Here is a 17579-nt window from a genome sequence, read left to right as displayed (position 1 = left end):
TCAAACATGTGGTATGTGTATAGCTGGTCCAGAGCCAAAAGAAACCACGTCGTGGTAATCCTTGAAACCACCACAGCCATCGTACCGTACGAATAAAGTATTTCTGACGAAAGCCCTAGATCCCTTCCGTCCCCATCACCACCTTCCCCCCATTGCTCACCAACCTCCAGCCTAACTAAAGCACGCAGGTCCCAACATGGTCGCCAGGGCCCTCTCCTCCTATCACCGCGCCGGCGCCGCCCTCCATATCGAATACCAAATCCAAACGAAGCGCTGCGGGCACCTCGCCGGCAAAGAGCTTGTCGACATCGCAACCTTCATCCCGCATTGCCGCCGCCGCCCAAGCGCACGACAAGCTCTCCTCCCCAATCCTAATCATCGCGCGCACCGACGCGCGAGGAAGGGCGCCGCATCTGCGACATCATGCGCCCGACGCCTGTGCTGCTGAACATGGTCGAGCATGGCGCGACGCCGTTGCTGACGCCTGAGGAGGCGCGGGAGCTGGGGTCTCAGATTGTCATTTTCCCGTTTGCGGCGATTGCGCCAGCGTATGCGGCGATTCGGGAGTCGATGGTGCGGATTAAAGAGACAGGGAGGACGGGGCTGGAGGAAGGGTTTACGCCGAAGAAGCTGCTTGAGACTGGGGCTGAAGGAGGCGACGGCGGTGGATGCGGCGGTGAGAGGGGTGATATATAGTAAGATTTAAATCGGGGTTTTTTCAGTTAGGGGAGGCGAAGTACTAGATTAGATGAATGATATTTGAGTTGTTTGATGTTATGATGCGCTTCGCTGTTTCCCGTGCTAAGTGGGTTTCTGGCATGAATCACAATTGTTCATCCGGAACTCCTAGAGGCCCAAAACTATCAAAGATTGCTTGTGAATTTGAAGACACAGTTCACTATCCGTCGTCATTTCTTTCATGAATTATAGCTGTTCATATGTCCTATACTTTCTCGGCCATTCACGGAGCAGTAATGCAGCGGGAATGAAATGTGGAGCTCAATGTACATGTCGGCAGCCCAAATGCTAGAAAAAATAGCAAGTCAAATTACTCAGATTCTTTTAGCTTAAGAGGCTGAAATCTGCCATATCTAACGCAAAGTCGAGAGGGCTGAAGGAGTCAAAGAACATCGCGTTGGGAGCGAACGCCGTACTCTCATCCAGATTGATCTGTGGAGGAACAGTACTCTCCGACTCAGCATTCTCATCTGCAGTGATTAGTAGGACATTAAAGTGTTCATTAGGTATAACAGAACCCCTACACATCTTCATTATCTTGGTCGATTACAGGATCGCCGCTTCCGTGAGCTCTGAATTGCTGCCGCCACCTCCACAAGGAGTCAAATACTACACTCATGCTCATTCACTTCAAATATTTAACCGTAGTCCAGCCTTTCCCGGTCTGCTGATAAGGTTCGGGGTGGTATCCGTCCACAGATATGCCAGTACATCGCCTAGTCTTCCCGGTAAGTCGTTATTTGCGATTGGCATTTTTCGGATTGAAGTAACCGAAGCATTAAATAACTTCTTGCCTGCGTCGACGTCGAGGAAAGCGGCAAAATACGCATTTGTGATGATCTTGAATCCTATGAAGAAGCAGAGACAAATGTCTAGTATATGAAGAAAGGGCAATGGCAGAGAAAGCTTCGAGTACTTTTATCAACGTCGAGAGCAAGTTGGATTAGGGATGCAGCGGCGAAGTACGGCTTGATGATACGTTCAGTATACGAGTCGATTTCCGATTCATCGAAGAGAAAAAAAGCATGAAGGTGAAGGCGGGATGCTATAATGTGGAAGCGGTTGATATATACGCCTAGCCAGTAGGTGTTATCGATTCGAAGGGTATTGCTCTGTGTATAATGCGTCGCTACGTGAGTCAAGAATTTTATAGACCCCTATGTGAATTGATATCAAGAACCAAATGGCAACCACCACTATAGATTCCGGGAGGTAAAATGTTCTTACCAGAAAGAGCACCCGCAAAACCTTCTATACTTACTGAATCTTTAGAGAAAACTTGACACAGAGGCAGTCTTCAACGGGGTCAGCTACATTCGAAGCCATGGATCGAGAGACGTTGTTGCGAAATATCTCAATCTTTAGGTGCAATTCGAGTTCGGGATCTAGTTGTGTTACCTGCAATCTAGAACGAGACGCGAAAATCAAGGCCTAGTCGTACTGAAGGAGTAGTAAAACCTGCCCCTATGCTTACGCCTCACCAATTTCCATCAGGTTAAATCATCAAGATGACAGGTACCTTATATCATACCTTTGTGCAACGACATTACATGCCGCCCATATTCTTACTCTTTCTGCGACTTCCTTATCGTTGAGTTTGATGTGGAATTTAGTGAAGTCCTGCGAGTTCATCAGCCAATTCAATCCCATTTGAATGCTGATTTGCATCATTGTGCCAACCCACATATAGCTCACATCCGCAGTGCTACTACTCGTAGGGAACGGCCATGTACACAGCAGTATGAGGCTTTGCACGACACTCTTCGAACAGGGTATCGACTGCAAGGCTTTCCAGGTAAGACTGGTGACTGATCTGGCAAGCCTTAGGAGAGTAGGATCACTTTCGAATCTTCGAGCTGCCACGGAGATGATGGACCAAAATAATAGCGCTGAAGACTCGTAATACCGAACTGGGGAGATTTTGGGGTCAAGGATCGGCAGAAAGCAGTAGTAAGTGAAGTAGCTACTTGAAAATTAGCACCTTGGTTAAGTGAATGTTGGAATATGTGCGAAATAAATGGCAAGCACATGAACGCGTTTATGTTGGTTCAAATACGGTCACAATACAAACAGATGAGAGAATTAAACGTTTGTCTCATGACTTCAAATCTGGATTGCAACTTCAATTAAAATATCACTAGTTTGCGGTGGTTCAGGATGGTAAGAAATACTCCAATATAATTTAAGAGTCTACCCACTTAGATTGTAAAGACCTCATTAAGCTTATTGGTAGAGATTTCAATTTTACCTAAATTTCTGGAGACTCTCGATGCTACATCTTTCACAGGCTGAACAGGAATACTATTGCTTTCTACCTCTTTAGGACGGTCTTCAGGGAATGGTCTCGTGGTAGGACCAGGCGGTCAGAGACATGTGCCGCATCTGAAGACGTCATATTCGGAAGAGTGGTTGCAAATATCTCCGAGGCACGAGGGGCCCTTCCAACAGATGATGTACTTCCCGCGTTACTTCCTCTACCGCTGACTTGCTCTGACTGCTGATCGTCATACGGTGGTCTTTCTCCTCTAGATCCAGCAGCTTGGGTGTCGGAGAAGGTAGAAAGTTGACGTCTTAGCTGTTCCACCTCCTTCTCAAGTTCCGAAGACTTCTTACTCTTTCGAATCCGCTTGAAGCGATCGTCGATCCTACATTGAAACCCAAGCTGTCTGAATCGGGAGCACGAGTCAGGCAGTCAGGCTCCAGCCTGGACAAGTCGCACCTTAATTTCTGCTGCCTGCATTCATTACATGCTCTTCTCTTTTGGCTTCCATTGCGGGCGGCAGACGGTATATTAACTTGTGAGGGCGCGTGTGTTACAGTAGGCTGCTCCAGAGGTTGCCGTTAGTGTGTCTAGGATTCTGCGGCCTGGGAAAAGGACGAATGAACTTGGAGTAGCTGATTTTGGCCAGTAAAGCATCTGCTGCTGCATAGAACTTGTGTTGACGTCCATTGTCGCGTGCTTTGCCACCAGGAAGCACGTTCTATTTCCACGCTCTTTGGGAGGCGGCTCTGGGTTCCTTCGTAGGATTTGGCAAGCCCAATCCTTGAATTTAAAATCTTCCAACATAAGTCAAGAAATGGGTCTGCCGTAAGCAGGTGTGGATTGTTGATAGAATCTATGATGGCAAATAAGATTGACATCTAGATGTGAGGTTGAGCACGGACAGGAGGACGAAAGGGCGGGGTTAGGTTTGGCTATTTCCTTAAGCGATTAAGTATTCACACATTAATAAAGGTAATAGCGCACAATCACTTAGACAATGCTGTGCTGCGTAAATTGCTTTACTCTTAAGCACTCTGTTTACTTAATTCAGAAGCACAGTAAGGCCAGATGGAGGCGACAAATTAGATAGCGGTTATTGACATGTCAATTGGTAGCTGTCACTTTCTGGAGTCCTTATATCACTATCAATCTTAACAATAAGGCTATACAGGATCTTGGCACATTATATAGTTAGTTTGCAAGATGGTTTTCCATGTGATAAATACCCGTTTTGTGCACTTTTTGGCCCAACTGACAGCAAATATAATTGCCCTATTTTGCCCCTTTTCTAGCTGCATAATGGCCGCATATCGGCCGGCGCTAACTGTGCGTTGTGAGAAAAGCCCGGAGTTCTCTTGCAGCCACCCATGTGAGTCCGCAGAACCTGAGCTGCTGTGGCTTAATGTATACTTTCTCACCAGTCATCCATCGCTCATTTTCCGCCACAGAGTTATTGTCAATCGTAGGTCCGTGCGCAGGTCAAGAATGAGAAGTCTGTCTATTGAATGTGGCTCTAGAGCCTCTATAAATACATGAAGGTGACTGAGTCGGTGACTGAGTCAAGGTGGCAAAATCCGATTCAGGTCGACAGTTATGGTAGTATACGAACCGCCACGAAATATGTGCAATACTGCAAGAATACTGCTGGTACCTCTTCCCTTCAGCAGTCAGGCCCAGGCACTAATACTCCAGCCGTAACTTAGTCACTCCCAGTATGTTTGTACATTTATTTCAGCTATTTTACAGAACGTTGTAGGCGTGAGGGACTAGTCATTGAGATCTACTACAATTAGACTTGCTAACAATCAAGCGGACCCAATCGAGATTAATTGATTGATTGCTTATAAGCAATCAATCAATCAATTAAAAGAGGCTTAAAATTTGGAATCAATCAATCTACTAAGGCCCTAATTAATTAATTAATTGTATATTAATTGCATATTTATATAGGCGGTGGATATAGGGTTCGTAATAGACTTTTGGTATTATAGTATTAATTTTATTTATAGGGCTAAGTGCAAATATAGCAATTAGTCCACTTTAGGCAACCACTAGACCTATTTAAAACGTTTTTCCGCCCTAAATTAACCCCAAATACACCTTTATATCATCCTTAATTTCTACCCTAATACTTTTCTTTAGTAATTAACTTAACTACCGCGCACCTAACCCTTATTCCTTACTATTACAATAAGCTAGGACCTCACTGAGTCGAACCTACGTGCGGCTGACACTCTCTAACCCAAAACTTCTACATTAGCGCTCTCCGAAGTCGCTGCACCAGCCAACAATGTACCTAAAATTAATGCTAGCGGTAATATTGATAACTATAACGGCATTAACTAGAAGCGTCTTCCAGATTTACAAAAGCCTTATTATAGCTCTAAGCAGACACCTAGCTAGATATTTAAATATAGCTACTGGTGCCAAAGTCGCGTTAATATAAACCAAATCGTCTTTATCTATAAATACTGCCACACCTATAAAATCATTAACTGCGGCGGGGTAGGCCAATATAATATCACTAGAGCGACCTTAGCAGCTGCTGGATATCTTAAAGCCAACACTAGAGGCCACGGCTATAATAAGAATGGAAAGATAACCTTTAAAAGTAAGAAGCGCTAGTAAATAGTCCTTAAAAGCCTCTAGGTGGAGGGCTATAAAGTATTATAGGCCGTCGCGAATAAGCTAATTAGTGGCTTTAACGTGACTTAATTTAGGTAATTAGCTATTAATTAGCTTATTAAAAACACCCACCCCCTCCGTAAGTTTAAAACCCCTACCTTCTACAATCTAATTACTGCGGCCAACCCTAAGGCCGAGCGTATTCTATAGCGAAATCACCAGTTAGTAGTAGATTACATTATAGCCAAATATTAAGCATTTTTACCCTTAGTTCGGAAGGAGCTTATAAGCACAAACTTACTAGTTTATATCTTATTTAATAGCTAGACGACTTAGAACGGTAAACACGCTCTTATAGGTATATATATTCACCATTTAAACTAGGGAGGGCGTATAGTTAACTATCTAATTACCCTTTTAGAGCAGCTTGGCCGCTACTCTAGTATTAATTATATAGAAGTCGTCGGGAATATATTAGATAGCTTTAATATTAGTAAGAAACGGCTTAGCTACTTTATTATAGATAACGCTTTAAATAATAACACTACGCTTAATACCCTTGCCGTTAAATATAGCTTTACCAAAGAATATAGACGAACTCGCTATACTTACCACGTCCTTAATCTCATTACTTAGTTAATTATATAGGGCAAGAATAAGAAGTTGTTTAAAAATAGCGACGAGAATATACCAGTAAGTCGCTCCTATATAAAGTAGGCCGGTTATATAAGTAACTCACTAAAATCTACTAGGAGGAAGAGCAGTTTCTTACTAAGTAGCGCAAAGAAGGCCCTCTTAGCACGCTCTACAATCTCATTAACTCTATTAATACCCCTTAACTTAATTAACTATTTAAATTGTTCTAGCGCAATAAGAACAAGCGTCTTCGCTAGCAGAACTTTAAGATTAAGTAACTAGTTAAGCCTATTAAGACTAGGTGGAATAGCTACTATAAAGCCTTTATACGCGCGGCCGAACTCCAAGAGCTATTAAACGCCTTTACTTAGTATTAAATCAATAGATATAAAAAGGAAGTTGCATTACTATATGTCTATACAAGTAGAGGTTACGTGGTTATGTCTCTGATTAGTCATCCTTACGGTGACTCATCAGCCCCCTATTTAGGCACCGCGATCCTTACGATCCTTTGCGAAAGATATAAATGAATAAAAGAACCTGTTACCTTATATTGCAATTACAGTACCCCCCTAGGTAATACCTACACTGATTAGTTGATATCACAGATCAGCCAGGTGTTATTACGAAGAGAGACGATACGCGATCGCTTCTACCAAGGCCCGTCAATCTCGTTGCGTTTGCTAAGGAGAACCCTTCCTACCAAGGCCCTGGGAACTTAAAGAACCGACTCCTACCAAGGCTTCGTTCGGTTCGCGTCTACTACATAAAATTAACACCTAGTATGACCTCTTTACTAAGCGCCAGTATACCCAGCAGCGTTAGCAGCACCCCTACCTATACCCCTACCTATATTATAACCTATACTATAACCTATACCACGATTTACGCTAGTTAATTATGTCCGATATACGAACCTAATATCTAAACTGGGCTAATAGAATTACCCTAACCAACGAGACTACTATAGAGGATATTACCAATTACATTTACTTTAAAATTAATAAGTATACTAGCTATAACTTTAAGGATAAAACCCTATAGGATTTATACCAAGAGGACTTTAATAATTTTAAGGTATAAACATTTAAGGACGCTAATAGGTCTATAATTAAAAGACTTAAATAACTACTCCGATGTAATAGAGTATAGGTCTTTAATAAAAAGAGTAAGTTAGTACTATAAGCACTATACGACGTCGCTTATAAGGACGACTGTACGGAATAGTTAAATGTAGAAATTTAGCTATATATTAACAGCGAAGGACCCTTTAATTCGTATGCTATCAACTATCGTCTTAAATTACGCCTACTTGCCACCACCCCTAGGACACCTTAACCACCTGCTGCGTCTATACCCTAGCAAGCTCCGTCCACACAAGCTTCGTCCGCGCAATCTCCGTCTGCGCAAGCTCCGCCCACGCAAGCCCTATCTGCACAAGCCCCGTCCACGCAAGCTCCGTCTACACAAGCTCCGCCTACATAAGCTCCGTCCACACAAGCTCCGCCTACACAAGCCTCGTCCGCATAAGCTCCGTCCGCGCAAGCTCCGCCTACGCAAGCTCCGCCTACGCAAGCTCCGTCTACAGAAGCTCCGCCTACGCAAGCTCCGTCCGCACAAGCTCCACCTGCGCAAGCTCCGCTAGCTTTACTCTCCCCCTTAACTAAAGCTAAGGACCTACGGCAGCCAAGCTCGTACGAACCTCTATAACCTGCCCGGCAACAGCACAACTCAGCTCCAGCTGTCTCAAATAACCTTCCTACGGCTGAGCTCCCCTTACCTACGAACGTCACTGTCTGCTGCCTCCCCTGCAGATCTGCCACGTTGAAAATTACGTTAATAGCGCGCCCCAAATGCCAGCGTACTCCTCCCCCCCCTACGGCCTTTGCAAGCTACGAATACTATATTAATAAAGTCTATATATTAGTGGTTTTACGTATAAAGAAAGAACTGCCAGTGTTGGAATATATAGATAGAGTCTACCGACTAAACAATTGTACCGTTACGCCTACAGTCCATCTAAGCTGGCACTATACTGCTATATACTTCTCCTTTATACTTTCTTACCTTCTTTCCTTTTTGTAAATGTCGCCAGTGTCTATACGAGTAGAGGTTACGTGGTTATGTCTCTGATTAGTTATCCTTACGGTGACTTATCAGCCCCCTATTTAGGCACCGCGATCCTTACAATCCTCTGCGAAAGATATGAATGAATAAAAGAACCTGTTACCTTATATTGCAATTGTAGTACCCCCCTGGGTGATACCTACACTATAAGCTTGGGGCAAGCCTCTACCTAATACGCGCCTCTATATTAAAGTTGGCGGCCTTAATACAAATAACTAGCAGATTATTAACGACTATATTAATATCCTTCGCCTAATTAGTAAAGCCATAGGCCTTCTAGAGGGTAGAGGCAAGGCTAGCCGCCACAGCGCTATTTAGGAGGTTATACCTACATTTAATTAGCTACTTAAGGTGTTTAAGGAAAGAAAGAATAGACTTACAGAGGCAACTTTAGAGAATTATCCTACCCAGGAAGCTATGGAAGATCACGCTAAGATTAATATTAACCTTAGGTAGAAGAAGCTATCGGCCTACTTTAAGAAGCTTAATAAGACGCCAGCTTATTATACAGTAGTTCTACTACATCCTTACCTTAAGCGCTTCTGCTATAATGCTTAGCGCGATAAACCACAGTAGTTAATTAACGGCGACGCTGCATTTAAGAGGCTTTAGAAATCGTATAAAGAGCAATTAATTATATTATCTACCAATCCCCCCCCTCCAAAGCGCGTACGAGCTTCCTCCGGCCGCGAGGACCATATTACTATATATACTAGAGTAACTACACCTAGTAAAACTCCTTATAATAATAAATATAAGCGCTAGAAGCTCCTTAATCTACTTCTAAAAAAATACCCCTTAGCGGATAATCTAATTTAATACTGGCTACTGCATTAACTAAAGTTTCCACAACTTACTTAGTTCGCCCTTAATATCCTTACTATTCCAGTAGCCAGCACTAACTACGAATAAGTCTTTAGTAAGGCTAGTAATCTACTTAAACCTTATAGATTAAAGATAAGTCCAAATATAATCGCGGCAATTTAATATAGGCGCTCCTAGAAGCGCATAAGGTTTAAAAAGGTCGTTAAACCAATAAGTAAGTAAATCAATTTATCTTAGGGCAGTATCTAATAATTCGGCAGGTTCTTCTTCTACTCCTATATCCACTTCACGAGTCTTAATACTATGCCAAGACTTAGATATAAACTCTCCCTCTGTACGAGCTGCCTTATAGGCCACCCCTATAACGACTCCGACAATTAATATATTATAATTGGCAAGATTTCAGCTATTAGAGGACCTTTTTAGGCAATAATCTGCCATAGGGCGAAGCCATGTCAAAATTTGCATATATTACATAATCTATACAATCAATCAATCAATTTGCAATCAATTAGCTCAGATTTAGGCGAACAATCAATTAATCAATCGAGAGGCCACCAAAATAGGCAATCAATCAAGCGGAAGGGTCGTCTGATTAATTAATTGATTGTTAGCAAGTCTGACTACAATCTCCTAGAAAATCTTGCATATCCTTTAACGCCACAGCTAGGGATTGGTAATACCTCTATACAGAACCATAAAACGTTTGGAATACTAACGATCGGGCCATTGGCTAAATTATGAAAACTTACTAAGGCCATATACCTTCTGTACCTTTCGCAGTCTTAAATGATCGTCAAATTTTTATATAGCAAATTTAATTGCTGTATGTCCCCATACTTTATTAAGAGATTTACTTGATTTCAGGTGTCCAAGTTGTGCCTTCGTGACTGGCTTTAGGCGCTTTAGAGAAATATAAAGGTTTCCTGTATACTAAGTAGTGAAATACTTCAGGTACTCATCCACAATTTATATTGCATGTTAAGGGTTTAACAAATGGCCAGCCCCTCGTGCAGATGCCTTTCTCGGCAACGCATGGAATATCATCTTACTATTAAGGTTAAAGACCCTCCGTTAGCTAATAAATTTAGAGCTACACTAGCATATAAGCTCTATCGGTTAAGCTTTATGTGGTATATACGGCAAATTTCTCACTGCTTCTATATACAGTTGTATAATAGAATTAAATGCAACGTGGCAAATCAAGTGCTGCTTTACACATAACGGCCGTATAAAGGATAGATGAACGTTCCTCTTAGTTATATAAATACATCTAAAGGGACCTATACGTAGCGTACGGATTCTGTAGAACAATGCCCTGATATATAGATGACGTCCCCTAATGGGGATAATTGAAGAATACCCATAGGCGGACCTTAACGCCCTCCCCTTTATCTAGCAATCGAAATACCATAGCCGACCGGACATAGCCCTTTACCCGTACTATTAACCTAGCGGAAATTATCTCGCGAATACTAGAGCGCGAAATTCGCGAAGAAGACAAGGCTACAATAAAGCCCCCAGCCGTACAAGATTTTTTGATATCCAATATATTAGACGCGAAATTGAGGGCGAAAACCCAAATTTCGTCACGCATTAACATATATATATACATATATGTACACGGGTTATTGAATCTAACGTATAAAGAAGGGCCGTTTTTTCCTTGGAGGGATAAAACGGACTTTTTTAGTCGTCTCTTATGATGTTGACCGTCCAATAAGTCAAAGGACGACGTAACGAAAGTCTCTCCGGTGCCTTAGCGCTGGGATAGTGCTAAATAGGTAGGCTTGAGACTAAGACACTTCGTGGTGCATAATAATACGGGAGGAAAGGCTAGAAATCGGATGGATATTAGCTAACGGGTATACTGTCCGCCTATGGAAGATGGATCTTCAAAAAGCACTTACCTTTAAATTTATTGTCGGCACCATTCAAGTCAGTATCGGGAATAGTTTTCGAGTCCATATTCAAGACCGCTAGCGCGTCCAAGAACGGTATCTAGTGGCGGATCGTTGTTTGCCGTCACGGCGAAACGAGTTTCGTAGACCTTCCGTGAGTTTTGAAAACACCAGACTAGATCCACGTAGCCCTGTATGTCCCAATCTTTTCCGTCAAAGTGATGGGAGTATGACTGACCCTCTTTATCGAGCGGTTGGATTGCCATGTTCAGAGTTTCTGTTACAAGTTTCGGCGAGATAAGGTTTGTTTCCAGCGAGTTGTCAAAAATCATTTTCGAAAAGTACCATTTCTTTGGGGATGGTGGCGTCCCCGCTTGGATTTCTATCGTTGTAGATCGGCGTGAGGGTACGGTACGCTGCTAAGATGTTAAAAATTGGTGTCCTACAAAGACGTCAACTAGTTACCTTTCGCCTCCATGGAAGCCTCAGCTTTGGTAAGCAGAACATCTTGTTGACCTGGCTATGAAGGATTTTGACGAATATTTAGAGATCAGGGTAAATATTGTGAGAAAAACGCCTTACTATGAAAATTGCCGCATTGATGAGAGAGGTACAAGGCTGACCAGACCGGTGAGTCTGCCTCGCGGGGCTGCAAACTTTATGGCCCGAAGCCTCAAAATTAGCTAATGTCGTGATAGGCTGTAAAGAGCCTAACGCAGGACAAGGAAAACACCACCGACAGCCTAACTCGATGACGTATTTCAAGGTTCTTCGGGCTTTCGCCAAGGAGGAGCCTGTGCAGGTGGGGCTCTCCACCCTTGCTGCGCTGGCCGATTTGAAGCACGCGCCCTTCATTCTTTAGGAAAATACAATAAATTCGGGAAGCATCTAAAAGAATGTCGCTAGGATACAAAGACTACTCGGGGACACAGATAGATCTGTGTCCTTTCCCATCCTTTGGAATAGAAGTCTAATCCGCTTCGAGGGAAGGTCTGCGGTGGATGCCAATGCGTGCGACTGATCGCCCTGCGCAGGACTGGGCAATTGGGCGCCTCAGCCATTTCTAAGACAATAAGCAACCTATCGTGCGCGAGAAAGCTAGTTGGCATATGCTAAGGCTCGCAAGAAGAACCCGCAGCACTGCCCAAGCCTGGATCACTATCGCCTATGCTCGAACCCTGCTTGAAGAAGTCCAGCACATCGCCCTCTGCCACGACAACCGCCTCCTTGCCAACTGCACATGTCTTCTGCAGGACGCTTCAATGCAAGAGTAATCGAATCACGGCTGTCAGTATCAACACCTATGGCATATGAGTGCCGAAGAGGTGTCTGGTTTCTTCTCATAATTTGCTGTTGTAAAATTGAGAAGAGCTTCACCAGGCTGTCAGCGTTATGCCTGTCTTATGTTGCTACTCTCTCTCGGGACGTTCACTAGGAATTTGCACCTAGGGCTCTCACATTTTTCAGCCTTTGCTTAATTGCCGATTCTATTCTTTCTTCAAATCAATATTCTCCTAAGATCGAAAACGCTAGATGCAATGGAGACCTCCCCGACCCATCCCCTGGACAATCTCGTTGTTGGGTACCCTAAATTAGCAGGTCAGATGGGATTGCTCCCAGAAACAGCAATTTTCCGCCGCTTCGGGGCCCTCAATGCTCAGAATCTACTGTACCTCCAGGCCGAATTGACATATCTTGAGAAGCAGCTACGGGAATGTGAGCGGGCTGACAATAAGTCCCCTAAGGGGTTGAAGTCACGATATGCTTTGGATTGGCTTTGGTTGAGCCGGTCTGCCGCTGATGGAGACGAGGAACAATGGGAGCTAGTGAAGAAGATAAGAGCGACATTGAAGGAGTATAGTGAGCTATAACTCGGTTCTGAAAACATATGGCGTGAATACGACTAAATATGGCATAGATACGGCGCTTACTCAGCAGTCAACAATTCTCGGCTTCTCTGAACCAAGCAAGTGGGACTTGAACGATATCCAACACTACCTTGCCACGAAGGAGATGGGGCCCCTGGCATTAATTGGAGATGACGCCATGACATGGGGATCTACAAGATATCCAAATTCTCACTGTCCGGATCTAGTAACAATACGTCCAAGGAATGTAGAGGATACCTTCTCTAAATGGATTACCGAAAAGATAGTGCCTGTATTTTTTAGGTTTGGGTTCGGTCGACTAAATAGAGTGCCTACTGTTCACGGCGATATCGGATATAATGATGATAGTCTTCTCCGGATAACATTTTGGATTACAACTGTCGTTGCGTCTCTCCTTCCTGTCGCCTCAATATCGATCCTTTATTGTGTCCACTCTATACTGGCTAGACTAGCTATTATCGCGGCATTCAATGTAGTGGTATCTGTCTGTTTGACGGGTTTTACGGCGGCGAAAAGAATGGATGTTTTTGCTGTAGCCGCTGCGTAAGTTTCTCCGTCCCAAAGAAGATACCAAGCAACAAATTCTGACTTGTGTAGTTTTTCCGCCGTACAGGTCGTCTTTATAGGAACGAATGTAACTCCAACCTATCAAAATAGCGGGAGTAACTAGATTGGTTTCTTTACTGTCATATTTGATCGCATAATCGCATCGTTTTCTTAGCTCGGGATCTTCCGTTTTTAATCGTGGAAAATGTTTCTATCGGAAAAAATTCTCCCGCAAATTCGCATCTCTCATTCATACAATATCATTTAGAACATTAGTTAACTCCCGGGAGTAAATTTGTATATATCTTTCGTCTCTAAAAGAATGTTGGGATCGCTCCTCGAGTGAGAAAAGTGCCACTAGATCTGTGCTTGCACTCAGGGACAAGGATCCTTTATGCGAAATGCACTTGGTGGGGACGATTTTATTGCTATAGCACTTGAGAAGTGCACGCGTGGACTGGCTATTAAAGCAATCCTTAAACACCACCCAAGCCCGCATGTGATAATCCCAGTCTATAGACATGAAACGAGACGGCGCACGGCCTATGCTATTAGTAAGCACATATGAATGAAAGGAAAATGCACATTTAAACTGTTCCTCCATTTTACTTTAGACTTTAGACAGGGGGGGGGGGGGCTAGGGATGACCAAAGATGCATCCGTCCCATGAAAAAGGGTTAAGAAGTATATCCGGTTCCAAGAGTACTTTCTTGGGGCCATGAGATCTAAGCCGCCAATGCTAAAACGCCGTGATACATGGTCCAAAATTCTTTAGCTCAACCCAGTGAAGAGTCACTATGTTACATGCGTAGAGTGAACTATCCTGTTGCATAGCCTTCAATCCGGAGGTGTGATATAGCTTGTCTTTTGAAAAGAACATTTAGAACCACCAGTCGACTTGAATTCTTGAATGAGTTTTGCCTTCAATTTGTCGTTCTCAGCTATAGCCATCTTCTGCTTTTCGGAAGCCTCTTGTAATTCACGATCTAGTTAGGTTTGTTAGTAATGCACATCCCAGGAGCAAATGATCGTCTCACCTTTGACTGAAGGTGGCGCTCGCCTGCGCCAACCTAAGCAGGCTAAAGGTCGACAAAGCAAGAGATCCGATTCCATTATTGTTCCTAGACCAATCACCACGTCAAAAGGTAGCCCTCCCCTCTTTGGGATATAAAACGAATCCTCATAAAACTTTGTGTCAAAATATAGTTTCTGGTTCGGCATTGTCCTGTCCAAGCCCGAGGCTGTCGCCGCCCATCTTCCGGTAATGGAACAGATGGTTTCAAGGTCGCGTCCATCAGCCATTGTAAAGGTCAGCCCGCCGACGGACGATCCTAAGGACACGTGGAATTGATTCTCAAGAAACTCTCGGGCGACGAGGTTTTCCTGGCATCCGGTGTCGAATAGTGCGCGAGCGTTTCTTTTGACTTCGTTACCATCGATCTTGAAGACAATTTCGATTGTCCGGGTGAAGTTCTCATGACTCAGCGGTTCCTTGTAAACTATTAGTATATAGTCTTCATTTTCATTATAGTTGAGTCCCTACGTTGGTCTTCATAAACGCGGCCTTAAACTTTCTCACAAAGCGGACCCAAAACCCTCTTTTGACCTTTGTTTCTCCTTTATCACCATCCTTTGCTGTAGCCATGGGATTGTGAGTGGGGGTCCTGTCGGGACCAAGCGCCAGGCCCTTCGGCTTAAAATTCGACGTGTTTTGCGAGTTACTCAACTCTTCTACATCACCTCGAGGATTTCGTGCTGTGGTCCAGGATTGAGGCTCGCCAGCAGGTAGAGAGTCTGTAGTGGACACTTTTAAGAGTTAGTAAGGATGTACGGATACCGGGCGCCATTATCACCGCCTTAGTCCCAGCCATAAACTGACCAACGCCTTTGGCTTAGTGTCGCTGGCAGGGAGATATAAGAATATTGGACGACAATACTTACATTGCGTAGGCCCCTTCCTATTCCCACCCGATAGCAAGGGACTACTACCCATATTAGCCTGCATCTTGCAAGGCGGTATGAGCTGGTTTGAAGAACAATCGGCTGGTGGCATTGACGTAGGATGAGTAGAAAGATGCCTTTGCTGGGCTGTTTTGGCGGTAGATGGATAACTTCCTTGCTCAGCAGTCCGTATGCGCCCTGAACTGCCTTTAAAATTCTTGTAGCGCATGTTTGGAGGGTTTGAGGGGAGTATGCGAAATGGTAGGAGCCCAAGGTTTGAGCCACACCGTTAACGTTGTAGGATCAGCCTATTGGTTGGCTCTGTTCGCGATGGCAACCCAGCATATTAGACACAGTGGGATCTTTAGTGATAGTGTTGCGTATGGGAGCTAGAATCTTGAGGGTTAGTGGTGCCCTAAGGTGTGGTCTTGGTTGGGTCCTATCAAGGACATGACCAATAATGCCGGTAATGAGGGTCTCCGACTTCGAAATCGAGTAGTGTGCAGTTGGATGAATGTAGATTCAAGGCTATCATCATGTGTCGGACGGCACAGTTAGCGATCTTACAGCTCTGACGTATCCTGTCTTGTCGTGGTGGTTCGGAAGAGTTCTGTGTGACGGGGTCTTGCCAGGGGTAGGCGTATTGCCACCCATTTTTTGGCGCGTAATTAGGCTGTGGACTCGAATACGCCTAACGAAACAAAAAAATCAGGAACAAAGTCTCGAAGGGAGGAGCAGCGAGCGCAAAGAACGTGTGCAACGTTGGATGACCGTCTTTACATGCAGAACATGCAGGTGGCGGGGCTTTTCGGGCCCGGGCTGTGTCGTGGCGTTGGCCCACGCATTTGACCGATTGGAGCCAGCTGGCCAAACAAAACACGCACATCTCAGTCGCGGTGCGAACGGTCTCCTGTCCAGCACATCAGGAAGCACTTCCCGCTAGTTCTCACTTCTCAGCTTGCAGTATATGCTGTAAGCCCGAGCCATCGGTTCAAATCCAAGATCGTATAATCAGTGGAGTACAAATTGTTGGTACAGTCAAATCTCTTTACTACGATACCGTTTGTTCAGCCGAGCGTATCGTAATACCAATGGTATTGTTATATCAAGAGTCACGTGTTAGGTGAATAAGTAGGGAAAAGAGGAGCCTAATACCTAAAAAGGCTTAGGATATCTACCTCACGGGCCAAATAGGGCCCTCTCCCATACAAATTCTCTACTGTTTATACCGATATCGGTAGTAACTAGGTGCTAACGATATTGTCAAAGGTCAGATTATCGTAATATTACACCAAAAAAGGCTTGATCAAGGGGTGTAGATCGTAATGCAGAGGATATCGGAGCTTAAGGGAAACGTAGAAAGTAAAGAGTAGGAAAATATATTTATAGATATTAGAAAGCTCTTTAAGATTACCTATAAGATTAATAAGATTAAGGTGGTATAGTATATAATTAAAAAGGAATAGGGAGAAGAGCTTTTAGAAGGTCTCTATAAACTCTTCTATATATACTATATACTAAAGAGTATCTATATTTTTATTAATTAGGTAAAGAGAGATTAGGTCTCTAAAAAAGATGCGCTAGAAATAGTTAATAATATAATACTAAGCCGTCTAGAACTCTTAAAGGCTGGGATTTTAAGGACCCTATATTTAACGCCCTTAGACTTCCTTACCGCGTATAAGTTTAGATTAGTAGTTAATAAGGAGTTAGTTAAGAAATAGAAGCTTATTTATTATTTAAGCTAGGGCTATAAGCTTTTAGTACTAGCCTTAACTATTAAGACTAAAGAGGAATTTATACTAGAGCTAGTTACCCTAGTACCTCTACTATTACCTTTTAAAGAGATTAAGGGATTAAATATAAAGATACTATATAGCTTATTTCTATTTAAACGTAGGGTTTAAAAGTATAAGAAGAAGACTCTAAATCTAATAGATCTACGTCTTTAGAGAATAGTTTTATTACTAGCTCCTTATAGAAATATAGTATAAGGATATAAAGAGGCTTTAGAGTAGACTTAAAGGAATAAAATATATTCTACCTATATCTAGGGGTATAGCTCTTATAGAGAACAAGACGTTGCGT

General features: G+C 43.4%; 6 protein-coding genes across 6 annotated transcripts; 3 read left to right on the top strand and 3 right to left on the bottom strand.

Annotated features, from left to right (window-relative positions):
- Positions 1–118: 118 nt before the first annotated feature.
- Positions 119–761, top strand: K441DRAFT_91085 (uncharacterized protein). The gene has a single exon (XM_067654534.1). The coding sequence runs from the start codon at positions 424–426 to the stop codon at positions 694–696; it is 273 nt and encodes a 90-aa protein (XP_067504398.1). The 5' UTR covers positions 119–423; the 3' UTR covers positions 697–761.
- Positions 762–1156: 395 nt separating this feature from the next.
- Positions 1157–2370, bottom strand: K441DRAFT_686946 (uncharacterized protein; the record flags this gene model as incomplete). Its single annotated transcript, XM_067652039.1, has 6 exons — positions 1157–1186; positions 1265–1352; positions 1382–1586; positions 1655–1813; positions 2025–2143; positions 2270–2370. The coding sequence occupies 6 exons, from the start codon at positions 2368–2370 to the stop codon at positions 1157–1159; spliced, it is 702 nt and encodes a 233-aa protein (XP_067504397.1).
- A 3034-nt stretch (positions 2371–5404) lies between these two features.
- Positions 5405–5626, top strand: K441DRAFT_558701 (uncharacterized protein; the record flags this gene model as incomplete). Its single annotated transcript, XM_067643418.1, has 1 exon — positions 5405–5626. A coding segment is annotated over one exon (222 nt), but the record flags the coding sequence as incomplete, so codon positions are not given.
- A 5527-nt stretch (positions 5627–11153) lies between these two features.
- K441DRAFT_558995 (uncharacterized protein) lies at positions 11154–11447 on the bottom strand (the record flags this gene model as incomplete). Its single annotated transcript, XM_067643432.1, has 1 exon — positions 11154–11447. One exon carries the CDS (start codon positions 11445–11447, stop codon positions 11154–11156), a length of 294 nt encoding a protein of 97 aa, XP_067504395.1.
- A 1206-nt stretch (positions 11448–12653) lies between these two features.
- K441DRAFT_559211 (uncharacterized protein) lies at positions 12654–13551 on the top strand (the record flags this gene model as incomplete). The annotated part of the gene is made up of 2 exons (XM_067643443.1): positions 12654–12975; positions 13034–13551. The coding sequence occupies 2 exons, from the start codon at positions 12654–12656 to the stop codon at positions 13549–13551; spliced, it is 840 nt and encodes a 279-aa protein (XP_067504394.1).
- Positions 13552–14270: 719 nt separating this feature from the next.
- On the bottom strand, positions 14271–15951 carry K441DRAFT_91019 (uncharacterized protein). Its single transcript, XM_067654533.1, has 4 exons — positions 15492–15951; positions 15094–15356; positions 14588–15041; positions 14271–14536 (listed from the first exon to the last, which is right to left on the bottom strand). Exons 1-4 carry the CDS (start codon positions 15718–15720, stop codon positions 14388–14390), a joined length of 1095 nt encoding a protein of 364 aa, XP_067504393.1. The 5' UTR covers positions 15721–15951; the 3' UTR covers positions 14271–14387.
- Between the last annotated feature and the right edge of the window lie 1628 nt (positions 15952–17579).

The sequence above is a fragment of the Cenococcum geophilum genome, assembly GCF_001692895.1.
Source record: "Cenococcum geophilum 1.58 unplaced genomic scaffold K441scaffold_19, whole genome shotgun sequence".
Classification (NCBI taxonomy): Eukaryota; Fungi; Ascomycota; class Dothideomycetes; order Gloniales; family Gloniaceae; genus Cenococcum; species Cenococcum geophilum.
This window is presented reverse-complemented; position numbering and strand designations above follow the sequence as displayed.

Coding starts and splice junctions, on each gene's coding strand:
- K441DRAFT_91085 (XM_067654534.1), top strand. CDS start 424: ATGCGCCCGACGCCTGTGCTGCTGAACATGGTCGAGCATGGCGCGACG.
- K441DRAFT_91019 (XM_067654533.1), bottom strand. CDS start 15,720: ATGCGCTACAAGAATTTTAAAGGCAGTTCAGGGCGCATACGGACTGCT. Junction 15,357..15,491: donor TAGGAAGGGGCCTACGCAAT/GTAAGTATTGTC, acceptor AACTCTTAAAAG/TGTCCACTACAGACTCTCTA. Junction 15,042..15,093: donor CCGCGTTTATGAAGACCAAC/GTAGGGACTCAA, acceptor ATAGTTTACAAG/GAACCGCTGAGTCATGAGAA.